Source organism: Odocoileus virginianus, chromosome 16 (assembly GCF_023699985.2).
Source record: "Odocoileus virginianus isolate 20LAN1187 ecotype Illinois chromosome 16, Ovbor_1.2, whole genome shotgun sequence".
In the NCBI taxonomy this organism is placed as follows: Eukaryota; Metazoa; Chordata; class Mammalia; order Artiodactyla; family Cervidae; genus Odocoileus; species Odocoileus virginianus.
The window spans coordinates 43,880,984-43,900,190 of NC_069689.1; the positions used below are offsets into that span (position 1 = coordinate 43,880,984).

Below are 19,207 nucleotides of genomic sequence, written 5' to 3' on the forward strand. Positions count from 1 at the left end.
GTTATGTGTGCTGGGTGCGTGTGCAGGTCCATTGACCCACCGTGGTGCACGTGTGAGTGGCTGAGGGCCTGGTTTGCAGAGTGGCTGTGCTATCCCCCTGCCCTGAGCAGCGGTGGCCTCCCCAGTGCTCTCCATTCTGGTCGGTGTATAGCCGTGTGACAGCGAGGCTGTCCTGTGCATCTCCTTCATAAGCAGCCAGGCTGAGCATCTGAGTGTGTCTGTAATTGCCACTTGGATATCCATTCCTGTGACCTCCCTGTTCCAGTCGTTTGAGTTTATATCTAAATTTCTACTTTGTTCATGTTTGTAAAGTCCTGATAGAGTACAAATAGAAATTGGGGATTGATATTGGAGAATCATCTTGAAAATCCATCACACCCCTAAAGCCTTTCTCAGTGAGTCAGGCTGGCCTTCCTGGCCCCACAACAGCCAGTGGGTGGCCCCTTTCCCCAGTCTGCTCCTGCTGTCAACAGGAGCGCTTGTGAGTCACACTTTCTTATCTCTACCACTTACTTCCCTGCTGAGAAGTTGTTGAATACATTGGAGCTTCAGTTTCCTCATCTGAAGGATGCAGTCAGAACACCCTATCTGATTCTTTCTGCCAACTTAACAAGTTGGTGAGTATCAAGAGCAGGCAGAGGGTATGCCCTCCGGCATATTAGCATGTGATCACAGTTGATGTAAAAGTGCCTCTGGCCTTACCTATGTCCTCAAGGATGAGATTTCAATGTGCTGCTGCCTCCCCTTCCATTTACATGCGTCTTCATGGAGCCTTTTGGCCCTTCCAGCCCCTGTGGGAAAGACTGAGGACAGACAACTATTCTACCACAAATCCGACCGTGTTAGCCATCCTCCATTTTAGCCATGTCCAGTTTGCTTTCTATTGTTTTAGCCTTCCTCGGTGCTTTCCATTTGATCTACATTGCGTGACTCGGGGTAAATGAGAACCCCAGGCCTCTGCCTCTCAGACTCTGGGAGGGTCGTCTCTCCTGCCTGTGTTTACAGGTCCACTCCAGCATCTTCTGAAGGCCCTGTGTCCATGCAGCTCAAATGTGGCCCACTCAGCTGCGCGACTTCCTTGGTGAAGCTGGTCCCTCCTTCAAGTCCTCCCCCAGAGCTTCTGTTCATGAGCTCCTGTGGACCTTCTCATCAGACATGCCCTCCCCCCACAAAGATTCTCCTGCCTCTTCTTCGTGGCATGTACAGCGGGCCTCCTGCTGTGGTCTCAGCACCACGGTGTACCCAGGAGGCCCTCACTGGTGTCACAGTGACACTCGGATGGCCTGGTTCATTGGCACCATCTGAGAGAGCGAGTCAGCTGAGTGCAGGGTCCTGCCGCAGATCAACGCACCAAAACTCGGATGATGTGGGTAGCAAGTCATGCTGCTTGTGGATTGCTTCTTCCTTTTCCCATGTTGTTCAATATGGTAACCAAAAGGAAAACTGAAAAAACCAAATCTCTTAGTCATTTTTTTGGACAGGAAAAGCTTAATGTAAAACCGCATTAACTATAAGAGGTGGTTGGAGTATAGAGGAACTAGCTGCTAAGGGGTAAAGAACTCTAAAACACAGAAAGAGTAGGTACAGGAAGCAGCCTCTATCTTCAGGTCTGAGGCAGGGCACCCAAGGGCGGAACAAGGATGGATGAGGGTGCCCACCTCACACACACACCCAGGGCTGAAATTCCTTGGACCCGTTGGAGAGCGTACATCCAGGGCCCACTGGATGAGGGAGAGGTTTACAGAGGTGCTGCACTGGTAGAACTCTCTGGAAAGTAATACTTAAGGATGTCAGAGAAAACTGTCCAAAGGTGAGACTGCATGTGATACCAGACTGAGAATTTTCCCAAAGTGTGGTGCGCTTGGAAGCTGCCTAGAGGAAGGTGGGCATCATGGGCCAACAGGAGCCTGCTGGGAGAGATCACATACCAGAGGCAGAGACAAAGCCTGTCCCTCCTCTAGTGCATTGTTCAGTTGCTCAGTCACATCTGACTCTTTGCAGCTCCATGTACTGCAGCATGCCAGGCATCCCTGTCCTTCAGCATCTCTCAGAGCTTGCTCAAGCTCATGTCCAGTGAGTCAGTGATGCCATCCAGCCATCTCATCCTCTGTTGTCCTTTTCTCTTCCTGCCTTTGATCTTTCCCAGCATCAAGGTCTTTTCTAATGAGTCAGCTCTTCACATCAGGTGGCCAAAGTATTGGAGCTACAGCTTCAGCATCAGTCCTTCCAATGAATATTCAGGACTGATTTCCTTTAGGATGGACTGGTTGGATCTCCTTGTAATCAAAGGGATTCTTAAGAGTCTTCTCTTAAGCATCAGTTCAAAAGCATCAATTCTTCAGTGCTCAGCCTTGATTATGGTCCAACTCTCACATCCATACATGACTGCAAAAACCATAGCTTTGATTAGGTGGACCTTTGTCAGCAAAGTAATGTCTCTGCTTTTAAATACACTGTCTAGGTTTGTCTAGGGCTTCCCTATGGCTCAGCTGGTAAAGAATCCACCTGCAGGAGACCTGGGTTCAATCCCTGGGTTGGGAAGATCCCCGGAGAAGGGGAAGGCTACCCACTTCAGTATTCTGGCCTGGAGAATTCCATGGATTGTATAGTCCATGGGGTCTCAAAGAGTCAGACACAACTGAGTGACTTTCACTTTCACTTCTAGGTTTCCCATAGCTTTTCTTCCAAGGAGCAAGCGTCTTTTAATTTCATGGCTGCAGTCACCATCTGCAGTGATTTTGGAGCCTAAGAAAATAAAATCTGTCACTGTTTCCATTGTTTCCCCATCTATTTGCCATGAAGTGATGGGATCGGATGCCATGATCTTCATTTTTTGAATGTTGAATTTTAAGCCAGCTTTTTCACTCTCCTCTATCACCTTCATCAAGAGGCTCTTTAGTTCTTCTTCATTTTCTGCCATAAGGGTGGTGTCATTTGCATATCTGAGGTTATTGATATTTCCCCCAAAAATCTCGTTCCCAGTTTATGCTTCATCCAGCCCAGCATTCTGCATGATGTGCTCTGCATATAAGTTAAATAAGCAGAGTGACAACGTATAGCATTGATGTACTCCCTTCCCAATTTGGAACCAGTCTATTGTTCCATGTCCAGTTCTAACTGTTGCTTCTTGACATGCATACAGTGATTAATGCAAAGAAATAGAGAAAAACAATAGAATAGGAAAGACTAGAGATCTCTTCAGGAAAATTAGAGATACCAAGGGAACTTTTCATGCAAAGATGGGCACAATAAAGGACAGTAATGATATGGACCTAATGAGTTAGGGGTGGGGGAGTGGGGAAGATGGGGCGCAGTAAGCCAGGTGGGAGCTGAAAGCAGACTTCCCTGTAAGAGAAGATCAGATATGGAGAAGAAACAAGATAAACAGAATTCCAGAGGGAAACCCTCTAAGGCACATGTAGTATCACATGGGCTGCCCCCTTCCAGGCTCGCTTGCTGCAGGATCCAGGAGCTCTCTTCTGTCACATCTGATCTCTCCACCTACCTGCTGTGAGGTGTAAAGGTAGTTCGTATATGAGGGTCAGTCAGACATAAATCTGGAAAAATCAACTGATGGAGAAAAATAGAATGAAGCTTAATTACAATTCCAGAAGTTAATTACATGACATGTGCAATTCTCGGTCCACACCCTAAGGAAGGTATATAAAAAATGTAGCTTCTTTTAGTGTTTTTTAGCAGTCAACCTAATTTGTGTTTCTTAACTCCATTCTAGTCCATGTTGGATTCCTAATCACTTCAAGAGTTTTTGCCCTGTTTTTCCTGAGTTTGCATCTAAGTTCAGTTGAGGATGCATCTGGTTACTGTGATGTCTGGTTTATTCATCTCTAGGGCTGCTGTAACAACCCTCTAACTGGTAGTATACATAAGTAACAGAGATTTATCTTCACAATTCTGAAGGCTAGAAGTCCAAGATCAGGTATGGAAGACTTGGCTCCTTCTGAGGGTAGTAAGGGAGAATCTGGTGGTTTACTGGCAGTCTTTGGCATTCCAAAGAGTGTAGAGACATCACCCTGATCTCCGTCTTCATCTTCACATGGCATTCTCCTTGTGGGTGTCTGTCTTCAGATTGCCCCCTTTTTATAATAATACCAGTCATACTGCATTAGGAACTTAATCTACTCTGGTATGATCACATCTTAACTACTTATGTCTGCAGTGGTCCTATTTTCAAGTATTCTGATGCTCTGAGGGTTAAGACTGCAGCACATGAATTTTAGAAAGGACACAGTTCAACCCACAGCTTCTTACCCTAGAGTATCTCTGCCTTCTGGTCCCAGCCGTGGGATGTGCAGCTCACCTGTTGCAGACAAGATGTCCTTCCTGCAGGTCCACACGGTTCATCAGGGCAAGCCCCTCTCTGTTCCTTCCACACCATGGTTTGTGGCACAGAAATACATTCATCTACACACACTTCAGCCTGGGGCTGCTGGGGAGGTGGTTTGAGGCTCCATCTACCTAAACATGTCATGTAGTCATTTTTCCTGAGCTCTAGCTGCCTCCCTGGTACTCTGGGCGGAAAGAAGAACAAAGGATCCCTCTCTTCTCAGATTTCATAAGCCTTAGAGAGGTTTTACTGTTCCCTGTTGAAAAGTTTCTCTGTGCTGGGGAACAGCCTGAAGAAGTGCAAGGTCTTGTCTGGCCTTTGAGATCAAAACTCAGAACCCTTTGTGGAACCATTAGCATATGTCATCTCTCAAGGCTGCCTCCACTTTAGGGCAAGAGAGATGTTGTCTGGTGTGTTTGAGGTGGGCATGGAGGAATGAACACACCTTTCCTCCTATTGCAGGTGTTTCCTCAAACACGTTTATGTAGACCATGGGCTGGCTAGCTATGGCCTATGGGCCAAGTCTGGCCCACCACTGGGTTTTGTAAATAAAGTTTTATTGGCACACAGCCACACCCTTTTGTTTATACATTGTCTTTGGTGCTATAGTGGCAGAGTTGAGTACTTGCATGGCCCATAAATCCATAAAAATTGACTGTCTGGCCCTTTGCAGAGAAATTTTGTGGATTCCTGGTGTAGATTTTTGTTTCACAAAAGCCTGAAGACTTTTGCCGTCTTCCACTGTCGTATCTCTTCTATAAGGCAGTGATCACAGGGTGGTCTTACAGTGTGAAGACAAGAAATGGCAAAGAGTGGGAAAGAAATATTCAAAATGAAATGGTTAGGGTGTCAGAATGTCACCTTGCTAATAGGACTTTACAGTTTGTGAAAAGTCATTGAGCAGAGCAGCTGTGATTTGCGCTGATTTCAGTAAAAAACGTGCCCAGGGAATGGGGGAGGCAGTCTTACCCCATCATGATGTTCTCGGCATTGTGGAAGTGAAGAGCACCATTGAGGTGGCCCCTGTGGAGTCCTATGAGGACACCGGAGCCTTGCAGAAGAGCTGGGCGGGGCCAGCTTCAGCCAGCCGGGCCAGGGTCCTGCTGCTCCCCAGCGTCCTTCCTGTGTGTAGACTGGCCCCAGGACACATCTGGGTCTGCAGAACTGGTTAAAGTCCCAGTTTCAGCACAGAGCATCGAGGAACCAAGACTGCAATCTTAAGCATGTGTGGTCTCACGTTTGTCTGGTAAAGGATGCAGAGCTGGGATCTGGCTGGTCTCTACCCAGAGCCCATGAACCAGTGAATTAATACTTCTGATTCTTTTCATTATAGAGTAAATGAGAGCTATTTATTTACTCAATGTGAAACTTAGTATAACTTAGTGAAACCTCTGAAGTATAGCTAGCAGCCATTTAAAGGTCTTCATTCCGTAGAAGAAAAAACCCCCAAAAAACCCACACACGCCAAAAATTCCCCTTGGGGTTTTCAGTGTTACAGATGGTCAAGTTTTAAGTTCAGATGAAAGACAATTCTGGGATCTTGCTGAACTGATCCATCCCGTATCCTATTTCCAGATGACCTTGATTTACAGTTCTTGGATGCGTTTTTCTCATGGCTTACTGAACATGCCGTCACTGTGGGGCTGGGATTGCTGAGAGAGAGTGTGGAAGAGGAGAGGGGGTGCTGCTTTGGAAACCCTGCCTGCCCCTCCCCCTCCTGGAAAGAGAAGCCACCCGTGAGCCCCCTGCTGTTTCTGCGGCCCGTCTGGTTAACGTGAGCCCTTCTCTTCCTTCTAGCCCAGGACCAGGAGGCACGCACTGCCTGGGCGCCAGTGTGGAGCACACAGTCTGCGAGAACCTGCCCTGTCCCAAGGGCCTGCCCAGCTTCCGTGACCAGCAGTGCCAGACGCACGACCGGCTGAGCAGCAAGAAGAAGGGCCTGCTCACCGCAGTGGTGGTTGACGGTAAAGGCACATGGCACATCCTTTCAGGGGAGCTTCCCTCTCCCTTCCCCCAGCGCCATAAACACCTCCTGGGAGAACCCATAGGCATCCCCACCCCCAAAATCCATCCAGTCCTGCCCGACTCAGCTGTGGACCCACTTCTTGAGCCGTGGGTTGAACTTGGATGACCCAGCTTGGTGAGATTTCCCAAACAGCCATGAGGCAGGCCGCAGACCTGATCTCTCCTGCCCGGGTGTGCTGGCAGCCTGCCGTCCAGTGCCCTGCGCTGCCAGGCACAGGCCGACCCTGAGAGCACAGCTCTGTAGGAGCAGGACAGTGGGTTTGTGTGTCTGCTATTTCTCTTTCCACTGGTGATGCTTTCTTGCAATCTTTACTTGGTTCATCTTGAGCTGGCTCTTACTCCTTGACTGGAGTGTTGGGAAAAAGTTTTGTTTTTTTTAACTGAAGTAACATTGGTTTATAACATTATGTAAATGTCACATATGCAACACTATATTTTTCACTCATGTATACGCTACAGTGTGCTCCTCACGAGAAGTTAAATTTCCATCTGTCACCATACAGTTGACCCTCTTTACCTTCCCCCTACCCCCCTTCCCTGCTGGTAGCCACTACTCTATTCACTGTATCTGTGTTTTTGTTTTGTTCGAGGACAGTTTATAGCTTGGTGAAGATGACAGTAAGCACAGGTCATCTTTTCTTTCCTACAGTTTTCTCTCAAATCAAGAGACTCTGCCCCCTGGGCCATTGCAAGCATTTCCAGTGACTGATAAAATTCTAGGTGGAGTATCATGTCTATAGAATTTGTGATGTTTGTTTATTGTCCACGAGGATATCCCAGGGCCTATTGGAGGGTTTTTTCATTCTTAAGATTCTGTTCATCTTCAGAAAGCAAGAGTGCGTTACAATGATGACAGCATGGTCCTGTTTATGGAGCATACCACGTGCCAGGCTCAAGTTAGCTCTGCATGCATCATCTCATTGAATGTGCAAAACAAGCCATGCGGAAGGTGAGAGGTTACAGGTTATGTGACGTTTCTTAGCTTCGGCAGCTGATAAGGAGCTGGGAGGGAGCTGACCCCAGTTCTGGAGGAGCTGCTGACTCAGAAAGTAACCAGCTGGCTTCTGGTACTTGAGTAAGAAAAAGAAAGTTCTTGAATACCGAGTGAGGAGCTTTGGTAAGAACTCAGGCAACTAGGCCTGATTTTTACACAGTCTCTGAAGTATTTTGCAGGAAAATGAGGTTCCTGTCTCAGGACTTAGGTTTCTTCACTGTCATGTGAAGAACCTCTGAAATCTACACTCTGTTACACGCTCGTGTGCATAACTGTGTTGGGGGTAGGCCCAGGCGGTTCAGGGAAAAGTGGACCCAGACCTATAGCTTTTAACCCAACAACCTGACCCATGACCCATTAGCTTCCTTCAAACTGAGATGGAATATTCTAAACCATCCCAGGGAACATCAACTCAATCGGCAATGGGTTCATTTTAAAGCATTGGGAAGTCCTTCAGACATTTTCCTTTTTCACAAAGACCACCACCTTTGGGAGCTGTGTGACTGTGGCCGCCCTGTCACATAACCAGCAGACTCCCAGGGGGATGGAGCCTTCATACTCTCCACTTTCCCTGCGGACTAGGGAGAGAGGAGACCCGTGCTCCGCAAAGTGGGACAGGCAGCTGGAGGCCGAGGCTCACAAGAGCCTCACAACTCTGCCTGGGCATCCGTCTGATGCAGGAAGACGCTCGAGGCTTCTAGACATCCCAGACACTGTACTCGGGAGGGAGGGAGTGCCGGCAGGGGCTGCCGTGCTTCCAGCGCATTTCCACCCCTTCAGCCCCATCCCCAGACTCCCAGATGGATAGGTTCGGGTCCCTTGCCTGTCCTCTCCCTCATCTTGGGAGAGAGACGAGGTCAGGTCTGGACAGACGTGCCTCACTCTCATTTCCCCTCGGCCATGTGCACGGTCTTGTTATTCATTCCTTGGTCTCTCACTCCAGTTTTCAGTTTTCCTGCCTCATTTATTCAATGCAGAAATCCCACTGAAATGTCTATTTTTCCATAGATTTCTCCAAGTCCAGATTAAACTTCTGTTTTCCTTGTAACCGCTTTTGGATCACTGAGCCGCTAGGTTCCTTATCATCACAGTGGCTGAGGCTGATGTCTGCCCAGAGAGCCCCCTTCAAGGAAGCCTCCAAGTACAGCTATCTGGGGAAGCTGGCTGGGTTCAGAATGTGTGTTGACCCACTCACTTTCTGTTTCTGCCAAAGCAATGAATAGTTACAGCCAGAGTGCCACTGCCTTTGATCTGGAAAGTGCAGCCCTCTGTGATAAGGCGGTGAGCACTCTGCCTTTGAAGGAAAGACCTCAAGTTCAGGGCTTTGCCAGGGTAGCTTGACCCATCCCCCTCGGGGGTGGAATGGTCAAGTCTTCTTGCATATTTGGTTTCATTTCCTTCTCAAATAGAAACAGAAGCCAGCTTTTTTTTTTTTTTAAAGGAGTGTTTCACAAGGATAAAAAGCAAAATAATAAATGGTCAATTCAGAAGGTAGGGGGAGAATACAGATTATAAGTGTTCCCCTCACAACTCTGTTTATAAAAGGAACAATTCTAGCTCAGCCGTGAGAGGAACGATTCCTGTGGTTGGGCTCTGGGCTCTTCTGAAGCCCATTATGACTGCCCCATTCATAGCATTGCTATCGCTGTGGAATTCTTTGGCGAGTGACGCACAGTTCAAGAAAGGGGAAGCTATATTTTTTTTTTTCTTTTTTCTCTTATTGAAAAAAAAAAAAAAGAATTCTTGCAGAGGTAGATTTTCCAAGGGAGGGCTCAGGACCACAAATTCATACCACCTCCAAAAGAAGACAAAGACTCTCCTTAGAAAATATTTCTAAGTGGAAAAGCCTTTAGACAGAAACCCAGTGAGGTGGCCTGTTGCCAAACCCACCCCTTTTCTGCCTTCCCCGTGGAATCTCGTTGAAGTGGAAACCTTCAAGAGGTTAGTCCTCCCTGCCCAGGCCAGCAGGCCACATGCCCACTGAAGTGTCAGAGGCCATGGCAAAGGCCCTGTCTAGATGTGGAGGTGCTTTTTGAGCTCACTGTCTGCGACATGGCAGGACCCACTGTGGATCTGAGCCTCCCAGGGGATGGAAGGTCCGATGGTCAGGGCTCTCTCACTCCAGCTTGACCATGCTGGGAGCTAGAATTGCTTAATGAAAAAAAAAGAGTGGTTGCAGAGATGCAGGGTGTCTCACAGATCCCCAGAGCCAGGAGTAGGAGGAAGTTCTGGGGCCAGGGTCTCTGGAGATGTCAGGACTTTCTGTCCATGTTCAGCTTGCGTTTGTGAGCCATGTCTTCCTGCCCCTGCTGCAGACTGACTTTCTCACAGCTTGTCCACAAGCAGGCTCATGGGCAGCCCACAGCACCTTTTATTAAGTTCTCCTCCTGTTTCCAGATCCTGTGGGGTCAGATGTGGTTGGGAGATCAGAGTACTTCAGCTGTTAGAAGAATACCAACCATATATCAATCATGTATTACTTAATATCTCAGTGGGGTCCTGGGAAGCACCCCTCAGTCAGACACATGGACACCTCCAGGTTGCTGGGGAACAGTGTTTAAGTGTGTTACTGCATACTACCAGCAGCCTCATGTCAGTCAAGGCTAGTTTTGCAGCCTTTTGTGTCTGCCGTAAATGTTTAAAAAAAACAATGCCTGCAGCTTTCAGAGATTCTGGATTTCTGAATTGTGGATGAGGGAATGTAGACTTCTTAGAGCTCCATCAACCTTGAACATGTATAACCTCTCTACCTGAATATTCATTGGAATAACCTTTGTACCTGAGTTTCAGCTGAAACTGAAGCTCCAGTACTTTGGCCACCTGATGCGAAGAGCTGATTCATTGGGAAAGACCCTGATGCTGGGCAAGATTGAAGGCAGGAGGAGAAGGGGATGACAGAGGATGAGATGGTTGCATGGCATTACCGACGCAATGGACATGAGTTTTGAGTAGGCTCCGGGAGTTGGTGATGGACAGGGAAGCTTGGCATGCTGCAGTCCATGGGGTCGCAAAGAGTTGGACATGATTGAGGGACTGAACTGATCTGACTTTCAGTGCTGATTTTCCAGGAGAGAGACTTTGATTAGTCTAGCTGTGGTCAGGTGGCCATTCTTGGTCCAATCAACTTAGGCCCCTTGAGGCCTGGCTATGAGGCTGTGGTGGGGAAAAAGACTCTGAATGGTCTAGCTGCAGTCAAGTGGCCACTGCCGGTCCAATCAGCTGAGGCCTGGCTGTGGGACATGGTGGGCAGTTTTGGAGATAGGGAGCCGAGCAGCCTGCTCAGCATGGATACCCCACAGAGGGCCAGGCAGGACTGGGGTGAGCAGCTATGATGGGCTCAAAGTTAACTAGTCTCCACCTTAGTAAGACTTTGTAACTACTGGCAGAGAGAGAACGACAAAAGCACAAAGAACCACAAGTGTCCTCTTCACCCTCCTGGCCCCAGAGCACCAGGGCAAGTCCTCCAAGCCTCCATCAAGCAGATGCGGTGGTATGGCTCTCAAGCCCCCAGGCCTGTCTCACCTTCCCTGTTTGCGGCTTCCCCATCAAGTGTAAGTCCTGACAACAGGTGAACCAGTGGAAAGCTGGGACCCACCCTAAACAGACTGAGAGAAGGAGAAGGGGATGACAGAGGACGAGATGGTTGGATGGCATCATCGACTCAATGGACGTGAGTTTGAGTAAGCTCCAGGAGTTGGTGATGGACAGGGAGACCTGGTGTGCTGCAGTCCATGGGGTCACAATGAGTCAGACATGACTGAGCGACTGAACTGAACTGATCCCAAACAGCTTCAATTCAGATTTCATCTTGGCACACATCAGCCAGGCAAGAGGGATGTTCCAAGCTTCTCTCCTTAGGGTATATGATTATATAACTTTTAAGAAGATTTTACCTCCCCCTATACAACTGAGGGCTTTCCTGGTGGCTCAGACAGTAAAGAATCTGCCTGCAATGTGGGAGACCTGGGTTCAGTCCCTGGGTAGTGAAGATCCCCTGGAGGAGGGCATGGCAACCCACTCCGGTATTCTTGCCTGGAGAATCCCCATGGACAGAGGAGCCTGGCGGGCTATAGTCCGTGGGGCCACAAAGAATCGGACACGACTGAGCGACTAAGCATAGCACATACAACTGAGAATGTAAGAGTGTTGATACTGCCCAAAGTTGAAACCCAACACCTCATGTTATTTATCAGGAAATTAATTGCCCAGCCAGGGCAGCTCAGAGGGGAATATTCAGAGAATTTTGAGAGGTTCTGAGATGCTCAAGTTTTATAAAGTTTATCCTGTGTCCCTTTGGGACATACTGCTGTACCTTCCTAGAGGTGTGGGGTGCCCTAATTTCTGAGGAGAATCCTTGGAAAAGGAGATGGACAGAGGGAGTGAGTTCCAGCTGAGCAGGGGAAGGAAGTGTTACCTCTGGGCTCTGTTGTGGGGCTTGAGGCTCTCCAGACTGCCCAAGCCATGAAGGACAGTGTCTGCAGGTGGAAGAGTAGAGCTGAGTGTACCTTCTTGCCTGGGTTCATGTCAGAATCCCTCCATCTGAGGTTGGGGTCCCCTGATTTGCAGAGTCTCTACTTACCTGATGTTCACATCAAAGAACCCGGGTAGACCATCTTCATCCCTTTCAAGTCTGGTCTTTCTAACTTACCTCAGAGAGCCTCTATTTTTCTACCCAAATCCCATTTTCATTTCTGCCTAAATCACAGTGTATACTCAGAAGCCAGAGAAGTTCATAAAAGTGGAGGTTTGTTTTCAGCATGGTGTCTTTGGTACCTTTGACTCCCAGAGTTCTCAATTCAGAAGGAAAACAGTGATGAACCAGGGTCTGGCCCTGCCTGTCAAGGGGCTCTGGGTAGCCACACATATTCTCTGAGCCTCACATGCTCAGCTGTAAGGAGGAATGATGACAACACCCTCCTGAAATGCATAGACACTGCTTAGCATGCTGCATGACACAGAGCAAATAATGTTATTTATGATTTTATCATCATCATCACCATTGTCATTATTACTGTAGTTGAATGAATCTCCTCAAAGCTCAGTTACTGCAGATATTGAGGCAGCTCTGCAGTTTAAATGTAATCCTTCATTTTGAAACTGCTTTGGCCAAGGGATCCATCCTTAAAATGAAACACTAGAGGAAGCCTAATATGTGGAGAAGGTATATCCATCCATTCAAGATTGGGACTCTGTGTTGCCTCTCTCCCAGCGGCTCCCCGACATGCTTATAGGAAACCTCAGGGTCCCAAAGAGCACCCCAAAATTCTTGTCAAATTAACCTCCCAGAACCTGATCTCAGTTTACATTTCAGTCTCCCATCGTTCTTTCATTGACCTTCATCTTGGGTTATTTCATCTAAATGAAGGGACAGCTGACCCCAGCCTGCCACCTGGGGGAATGGATCATTCCTTCCAGTATGCCTGTCCTCTTGACAGCTCAGATCAGACCTCTGAGTATTTTCACAGTCTGCCTCATCCAGAGTTTGCTGTTCACTTGTCCACAAGACCACCAGGGCCTTGAAAAGCATGCATGATTCATCTTTCTTTCCCAAGCAGTGCCAGAACAGTGCCTTGTGTGAGAGAGGTCCTCCATCCACATTTATTAAATGAAGCACTGTTACTTTGCTTACTTGGGAAACTACCCTTCACAGTTGATTCTCGCCCCCCTCCTCCACAACTAACTGGAACAGCCAAGTTGAACACCTGTACTCTACCCCTATAGCTTCTTTCTAGCATTCTAAGACAAGATTCCCAGTGGACATGTTGGTCAGTAGCACTGTGTGGGAGACGAGCTCAATGGAAAGCTGCTGAACACAGTGGCAGTTTAGTGAATGTCACCGCATCTCAAAAGCTGCAGAACCTGGGTGAGGCAACATGTCTGCTCTGACAAGACCTCTCCAGCTAGGATGTCAAAGTCTAAACTGAGGCCATGCCAGCTCCAGAAGCCTTTTGTTTTACCCCTGCCTTTGTTTATCCGAGGCCACCAGAAGGTCCTCCTGGGGAAGGCTCATAGTGGAGATAAAAGACTTGGCAGAAACAACACAAAGATGTTGGCATTCCTCTCTCTGAAAGTTCCTTTGTAAAATAATCATACAAACTGTGTTAGAATTAGGTGACAGAGAGAGAAAACAGTGCATTTATCTTTTTCAATTACCTACAAAAGAACAAAATCCATTGTATTATTGTTTTTTTAAGTCCTCTTTTCCCTACTTCAAACAGTGCCTTGTGTGAGAGAGGTCCTCCATCCATATTTATTAAATGAAGCATTGTTACTTTGCATACTTATAACAATGTAAGTCCTAGCTTACTGGATGTCCTAGCTAATGCAATAAGACAAGAAAAGGAAGTAAAAGGTACACAGATTGGGGGAAAAGAAAACTATCTTTGCTGGGGAAAAATATCTTTGTTTGCAGATGGCATAATAATCTCTGTAGAAAATCCAAATGAATCAACAGAAAACTAAAAACCTCCTGGATTGTAACAAGGTTGCAGGACACAGCATGTACAAAAGTCAGTCACTTCCCTATATAATAGCAATGAGCATGTGGAGTTTGAAATTAAAAACACAATGCCAGGGACTTTCTTGGCAGTCTAGTGGTTAAGACTCTGCTTCCACTATAGGGGGCATGGGTCCAATCCCTGGTCAAAGAACTAAGATCCTGCATGCCGTGCCTCACAGCCAAGAAGTAAAAAGAACACTACTGGAATTCTTAAAATAAAAACACAGTGTTGTTTACATTAGCACCCCCAAAATGAAATAATCAGGTTTAAATCTAACAAATATGTATAAGATCTGTATGAGGAAAGCTATAAAACTCTGATGAATGAAATAAAACAACTATATAAATGGGGAAATATTCCATGTCGGTGGAAAGATATCAAAATCTCAGTTCTTTCCAATTTGATCTATAGATTGAGTAATCCTGGTCAAAATACCAGCAGGTTATTTTGGGGCTATCAACAAACTGATTTTGAAGTTCATACCATAAGATGAAAATATTTACCAAGTCCTTCTGTGAGGCAGATCCTGGGACTGACCAAAGATGAAAGTTTGACTCCTTGTCCTCCAAGGGCTCCAATTTCCATCAGTTCTTTCATCTAAAGGTAATTTGCAATCCACCCCCTTCAAACTTCTGTAGCAAAAGGACTCACCTTATAAGAAATCCAAGACAGTAGGATTTGAGGGCTGTAATGGAGGTGTGTGCAAAGTGCAGGTGGAAATTGCAAGTCAGAAGTGGCACGAGAAGAGACGGCTCTGGAGTAGAAGCTTCCGGGGTGCCAGAAATATTCCAGAAAGCTAAGTGAGTGGAGGAATTTCCAGGCAGAGAGAACAATCTAGGTAAAGGTGTGAGATCATGGCATGTTCTGGGAGCCCATCTGGTTCCAGCAGCAGCAGCAGAAATCAGGATTTCCATCGTGCCTGGGGAAATGGCTCTTACAAGTTGTCCTAGAGACTGATGTGTCCCCTTTCTGTTTCTTATTCCTATACCATTTCTTCCAGGACCTTCTTGCTGCAACGCACAGCCCTGCAGCTTTTCCCCAGTGGCTGAGGAGCACTAAAACTTCAGCAAAAGCCGCTACTCTGGAGACACTCCAGGGCTGCTCCCCTCGCTGGGAGGCCGCCTCCTCCCCCTTCTCCACCCCAGGCCCACCCTTGGTACATATTCAACTTGCTTAGAAGTTAGCACTGGACAAAATGTTTGTTCAGCCTTGTATTTTTAGTACTTTAAGGAAACAGAAATACTGTATCTTTGCAAAGGATAAAGAAAACAAAGTGAAGAAAAGCCCACAGAGCTCTCACCTGCCTGCCTGTCACCCAAGTCAGAGGAGTTTCTTTCTCCATGTTCTGGGTCATGTGTTCCAAGGGGTGGGTAAAGCATGTGTCCTGTACCTGTGACCCCAGACTTTTCATCTCCTGGTCTGGCCTGCGCCTGCAAGCATCATGCATCCCACCTGGCCCCCAAGACCCTACCCACGTCAATGTCCACCCCTTTCCCTCCTCAGATAAGCCATGTGAACTCTACTGCTCACCCCTCGGGAAGGAGTCCCCACTGCTGGTGGCCGATAGAGTCCTGGACGGCACGCCCTGCGGGCCCTACGAGACGGATCTCTGCGTGCATGGCAGGTGCCAGGTGATGTGTTTTCCTTGTGTCCTTGGCAGGGTTTTGGAGGGCAGGCTCCCTCCAGGGGGAGCTCGGGTGGCAGAGGCCTCAGAAGGCCTGGGTGAGTGGACTTTCTCAAGAAGGCATCCCACGGGTGGTGGTGCCTCCTGCAGCCTGGCACCCCTCCCTCCCTCAGCAGTGACTGAGTGTGAGGCCCACCTGTGGGCCAACCAAGAGTTGAGGTGCTGAAAGAGCAGGGGCAACGTGGTCGCCGCAAATGTCTTAGAGTGACTCTGGGCACCATGGCAAAGGGGAGGGCAGGCAGGCTACTTGGTGACTGGAGGATGCATATGATGTGTTTGGGGGCAAGCTTTGCTTGTTTAGCTATCAAAGATACAGTACAACTGAGCTGATGCCTTCGCAGGTGGTACCTAGGGAGGTGAATATGCCTGGCTTTGGGGCTCCACCCACTGGAATATAATCCACAAACCCATCCTGGTGTTTGATGTCTGTGATTCATTAGCGTGATGAAAGATGTCATTTAAGAAGGCAAAAAGAGAGGAGAGAGGATGGCCAATCATTTTAACCATAGTGGATTTTTTTCCCCTTGCAAAGTCCAAACTAGTCCAAGACTGGAATTTTTCAGGGAAAAGCTTGACAATGTCCAGACTCCTTTGGCACTGCATGGCTCTGTTATCAAATACGAATACGTGGGGACAATAGATATTTGGTGCCCAAGAGCCTTGGCCAGGCACCCTCCCAGGGAAGGAGGGGTGATGGGCCCTTAGGGCTGCCTGTTTTAGCAAAGAATGTACAGAGCCTCAGACAGTGTGAACCAGGATCTTATCATTATCAGAATGAGAAATTGCCGATGGTTCTGCTTCTCGGTAAACCTGCTAACAAGTCAAGTGCAAGATTTGTTTCTGTCCTAAATTACAACATGCACTTGCAGGGGCCACAGTGCGGCCCAAGTACGTATGTTCCTTTAGCAAACATATCCCAAGTTAAAAGCACTTGTGTTCTTTAAAGCAGCCCCAGCTGAGCCACCTCCAGCCTCTCAGCAGCATTTTCTGCAGTGTTCTTACCAATGTGGAAACAATTCTAAGCATCCTGACATTTTCTGGCCAGCAGGGTCCATGTTAAACGGCCATTCATGAGTTCAGCTCTAGGCAGTCCAGTGTGGCCTTCCCATGACCTTAGTTCTTACGGCAGCCTTTTCAATTAGAGAGGCTCCCCTATGCCATGACAGCAAAACTCTCAGCCCTTTCGTGAGTACAGCTGGGCGTTCATGAGGCCACTCTAGGTATTCTAATAGCTTTAAGTCTGTGGTCATCAGGGCACCACTGAGCCAGAGCCTGGCCTGCACTTGAGTGTGACAGGGACGACATGTACACTTGCCTTTCTGTTCCCACCTCTGTCCCGTTACCACCTCCGAGTCCATCTCAAATGGCTCTTCCACCATCTCCATCATTATATTTACTCACCTAGCACTAACCAAGCTCAGCCCCTCCAGGCAGGGACGCGGAGGAGCACAGAGGTGCAGACAGTGGCCCCTTCACGGTGCTCTATAGCGGATGGGGTTCGTGATCCTTGGAGCCTCACCCTGACAGTGGGGAGACCCATGCCTGTTTTTGGAAGTACCATCACCTCTACGTGGATGCCCCCCAGTGACCCACTGCCTCCAGGCAGCCCCCAGTCCTAGCAGAAGGCCACTGTCCTAGCAGGTGGCATCAGCACCTACCAGCAAGCACCTCATGAGAGAAACTGGCTTTCTGAAGGAAATTAAATCCCATCTGTAATTTTTCTAATAGTGCTCATTCTTCAGAGGGAAGCTGTGAAGGTTAACTTTGGCCCATGGTTAACTTAATACTCACAGAAATTCAAATTAGTAATGTCAGAGTTAATGAAGTTTTATAATACCATTGAGCATGTTTAAGTAAGACTGTAAGAAATGAAATACAAATATAGTATTTATGCTTAGTTACAGTGATTGCCAAAGTGGAAAGTTCTGGATTTCTGTGGTCCTTGTAAATGAGTCAGGCAAGGAATGTTGGTTAAAGAGAAGAAGAGTAGTATTAATAAAAAGAAACCTCAGGGAGTTTGTGAGCAGAGGGTCTGACCTGTTCGTCGATGCCATCACCTAATTATAGTGGATAAAAGGTCGAACTCTTCCATACTTTATGTAAGACAGCACTACGGAAGTGTTGCTGTGGTTTACTTGTTAGCTTTTCCCGCTGTTCTCAGCAGCTCTAACTTTTGCTATTTTATGGTAGCGGAAGTTCTGGGAAATTCTGAGAAACATGGGGAATGGCAGGGACAAGAGGCTCCACAATGGCCTTTCGAGAAGATCCCACTGAGCTCCAAATAGCAGGCTGATTCAAACCATGACGTGAAACATGGAAATACCATTTTACTCTGTTTTATGAGGACCAAGTTGAGTTTCATTTTAGTGAGTCACAAATTACTTAACATGCTAAAATGAAACTTAACAGCACTCATAAAAGTGGGAGTGAATTGGGGGAAGAAACACAAACATTGTCTATTTTTCAGCAAGTCCCTATAAATCAGGAGTCCCATCATTAATGATTCCTCCTGTTGGCCTCCAGAAGCAAAGAAATCAAGTTAATATGCCTCTAATGTGCAACTTGCCTCAAAGCTGCTGACCGGTAAGGGGTGAGTCAAAAAGCTGAACACGTCTGGGACCAGATGTGTTTGGCTTCATCAGCTTACGTACACTTGCAGCCAATGTACTCTAATTACAGTCACATTTCCTTGGGACCCTAGCTCATGTACGGATCCCTTGTTTGATGAACGGCAAAACATCTTCAGGGCCTGTGAGCTGCTTCAGTGAAAGGATGGTGTCTGATAATCTGTGTTCTCCAAAGAGCTATCTTGAAGGACAGACAGTCTGTGACTGCATTTCACAAAGAAAAAAAGAAGACTGGGTGGGTCACTGGCTCTTAGGGACTTAAGTGATTCTGGAACCTGGAGCCTATTTCAATGGATCATTTTCAATGTCCAGAATTTATTGACCTCATTTTGTGTACAGTGGTTTTCTATTAGGCAAGTAGAATCACTGGTGGGATTTAGGAGATTTATAAGAGACTCTGACTTCAGAGTCCCCTTGTGTAAAGAAGGGGTCACAAGTATGCAGGAAGCTCTCAGTTGAGTTCAGTTCAGTTACTCAGCTGTGTCCAACTCTTTGCAACCCCATGGACTGCAGCACGCCAGGCTTCCCCGTCCATCACCAACTCCTGGAGCTTGCTCAAGCTCATGTCCATCAAGTCGGTGATGCCATCCAACCATCTCATCCTCTGTCGTCCCCTTCTCCTCCTGCCTTCAATCTTGCCCAGCATCAGGGTCTTTTCCAGTGGGTCAGTTCTTCGCATTAGGCGGCCAAAGTATTGAAGTTTCAGCTTCAGCATCAGTCCTTCCAGTGAATATTCAGGGCTGAGCTCCTTTAGGATGGACTGGCTGGATCTCCTTGCGGGAAGCCCTCCTGGGTGTTTATGTACAGGCAGGCCTGTGTTTCAACAGTGCCCACCTGGTTGCTGCTTTTACCCTCCAGCTGACAAGTGTGTGATTATTGGTGCCAAACCTTTATCCAAAGCAGTGCTTACAGCTCTGATGTCATACCCTGCATCCCTTTCTCCTGATTAACCTCCCATAGCAACTTTCAGATTAAGCCTGTAGACTCAGCCACATGGTCACCCCTCTTCCATCCCAGGACTCCACTCACCCC

The 19,207-nt window shown here is 47.5% G+C and overlaps 1 protein-coding gene across 2 annotated transcripts in view; it reads left to right on the forward strand.

Moving 5' to 3' along the window:
• ADAMTS17 (ADAM metallopeptidase with thrombospondin type 1 motif 17) overlaps positions 1 to 19,207 on the forward strand; it is a 398,742-nt gene that overhangs the window by 262,129 nt on the left and 117,406 nt on the right. For both annotated transcript variants that reach the window (XM_070478143.1, XM_070478144.1), the window contains exons 13-14: positions 6,143 to 6,309; positions 15,368 to 15,495. In XM_070478143.1, the coding sequence (XP_070334244.1) occupies positions 6,143 to 6,309; positions 15,368 to 15,495 (295 nt within the window). The remainder of the gene's footprint in view (positions 1 to 6,142; positions 6,310 to 15,367; positions 15,496 to 19,207) is intronic.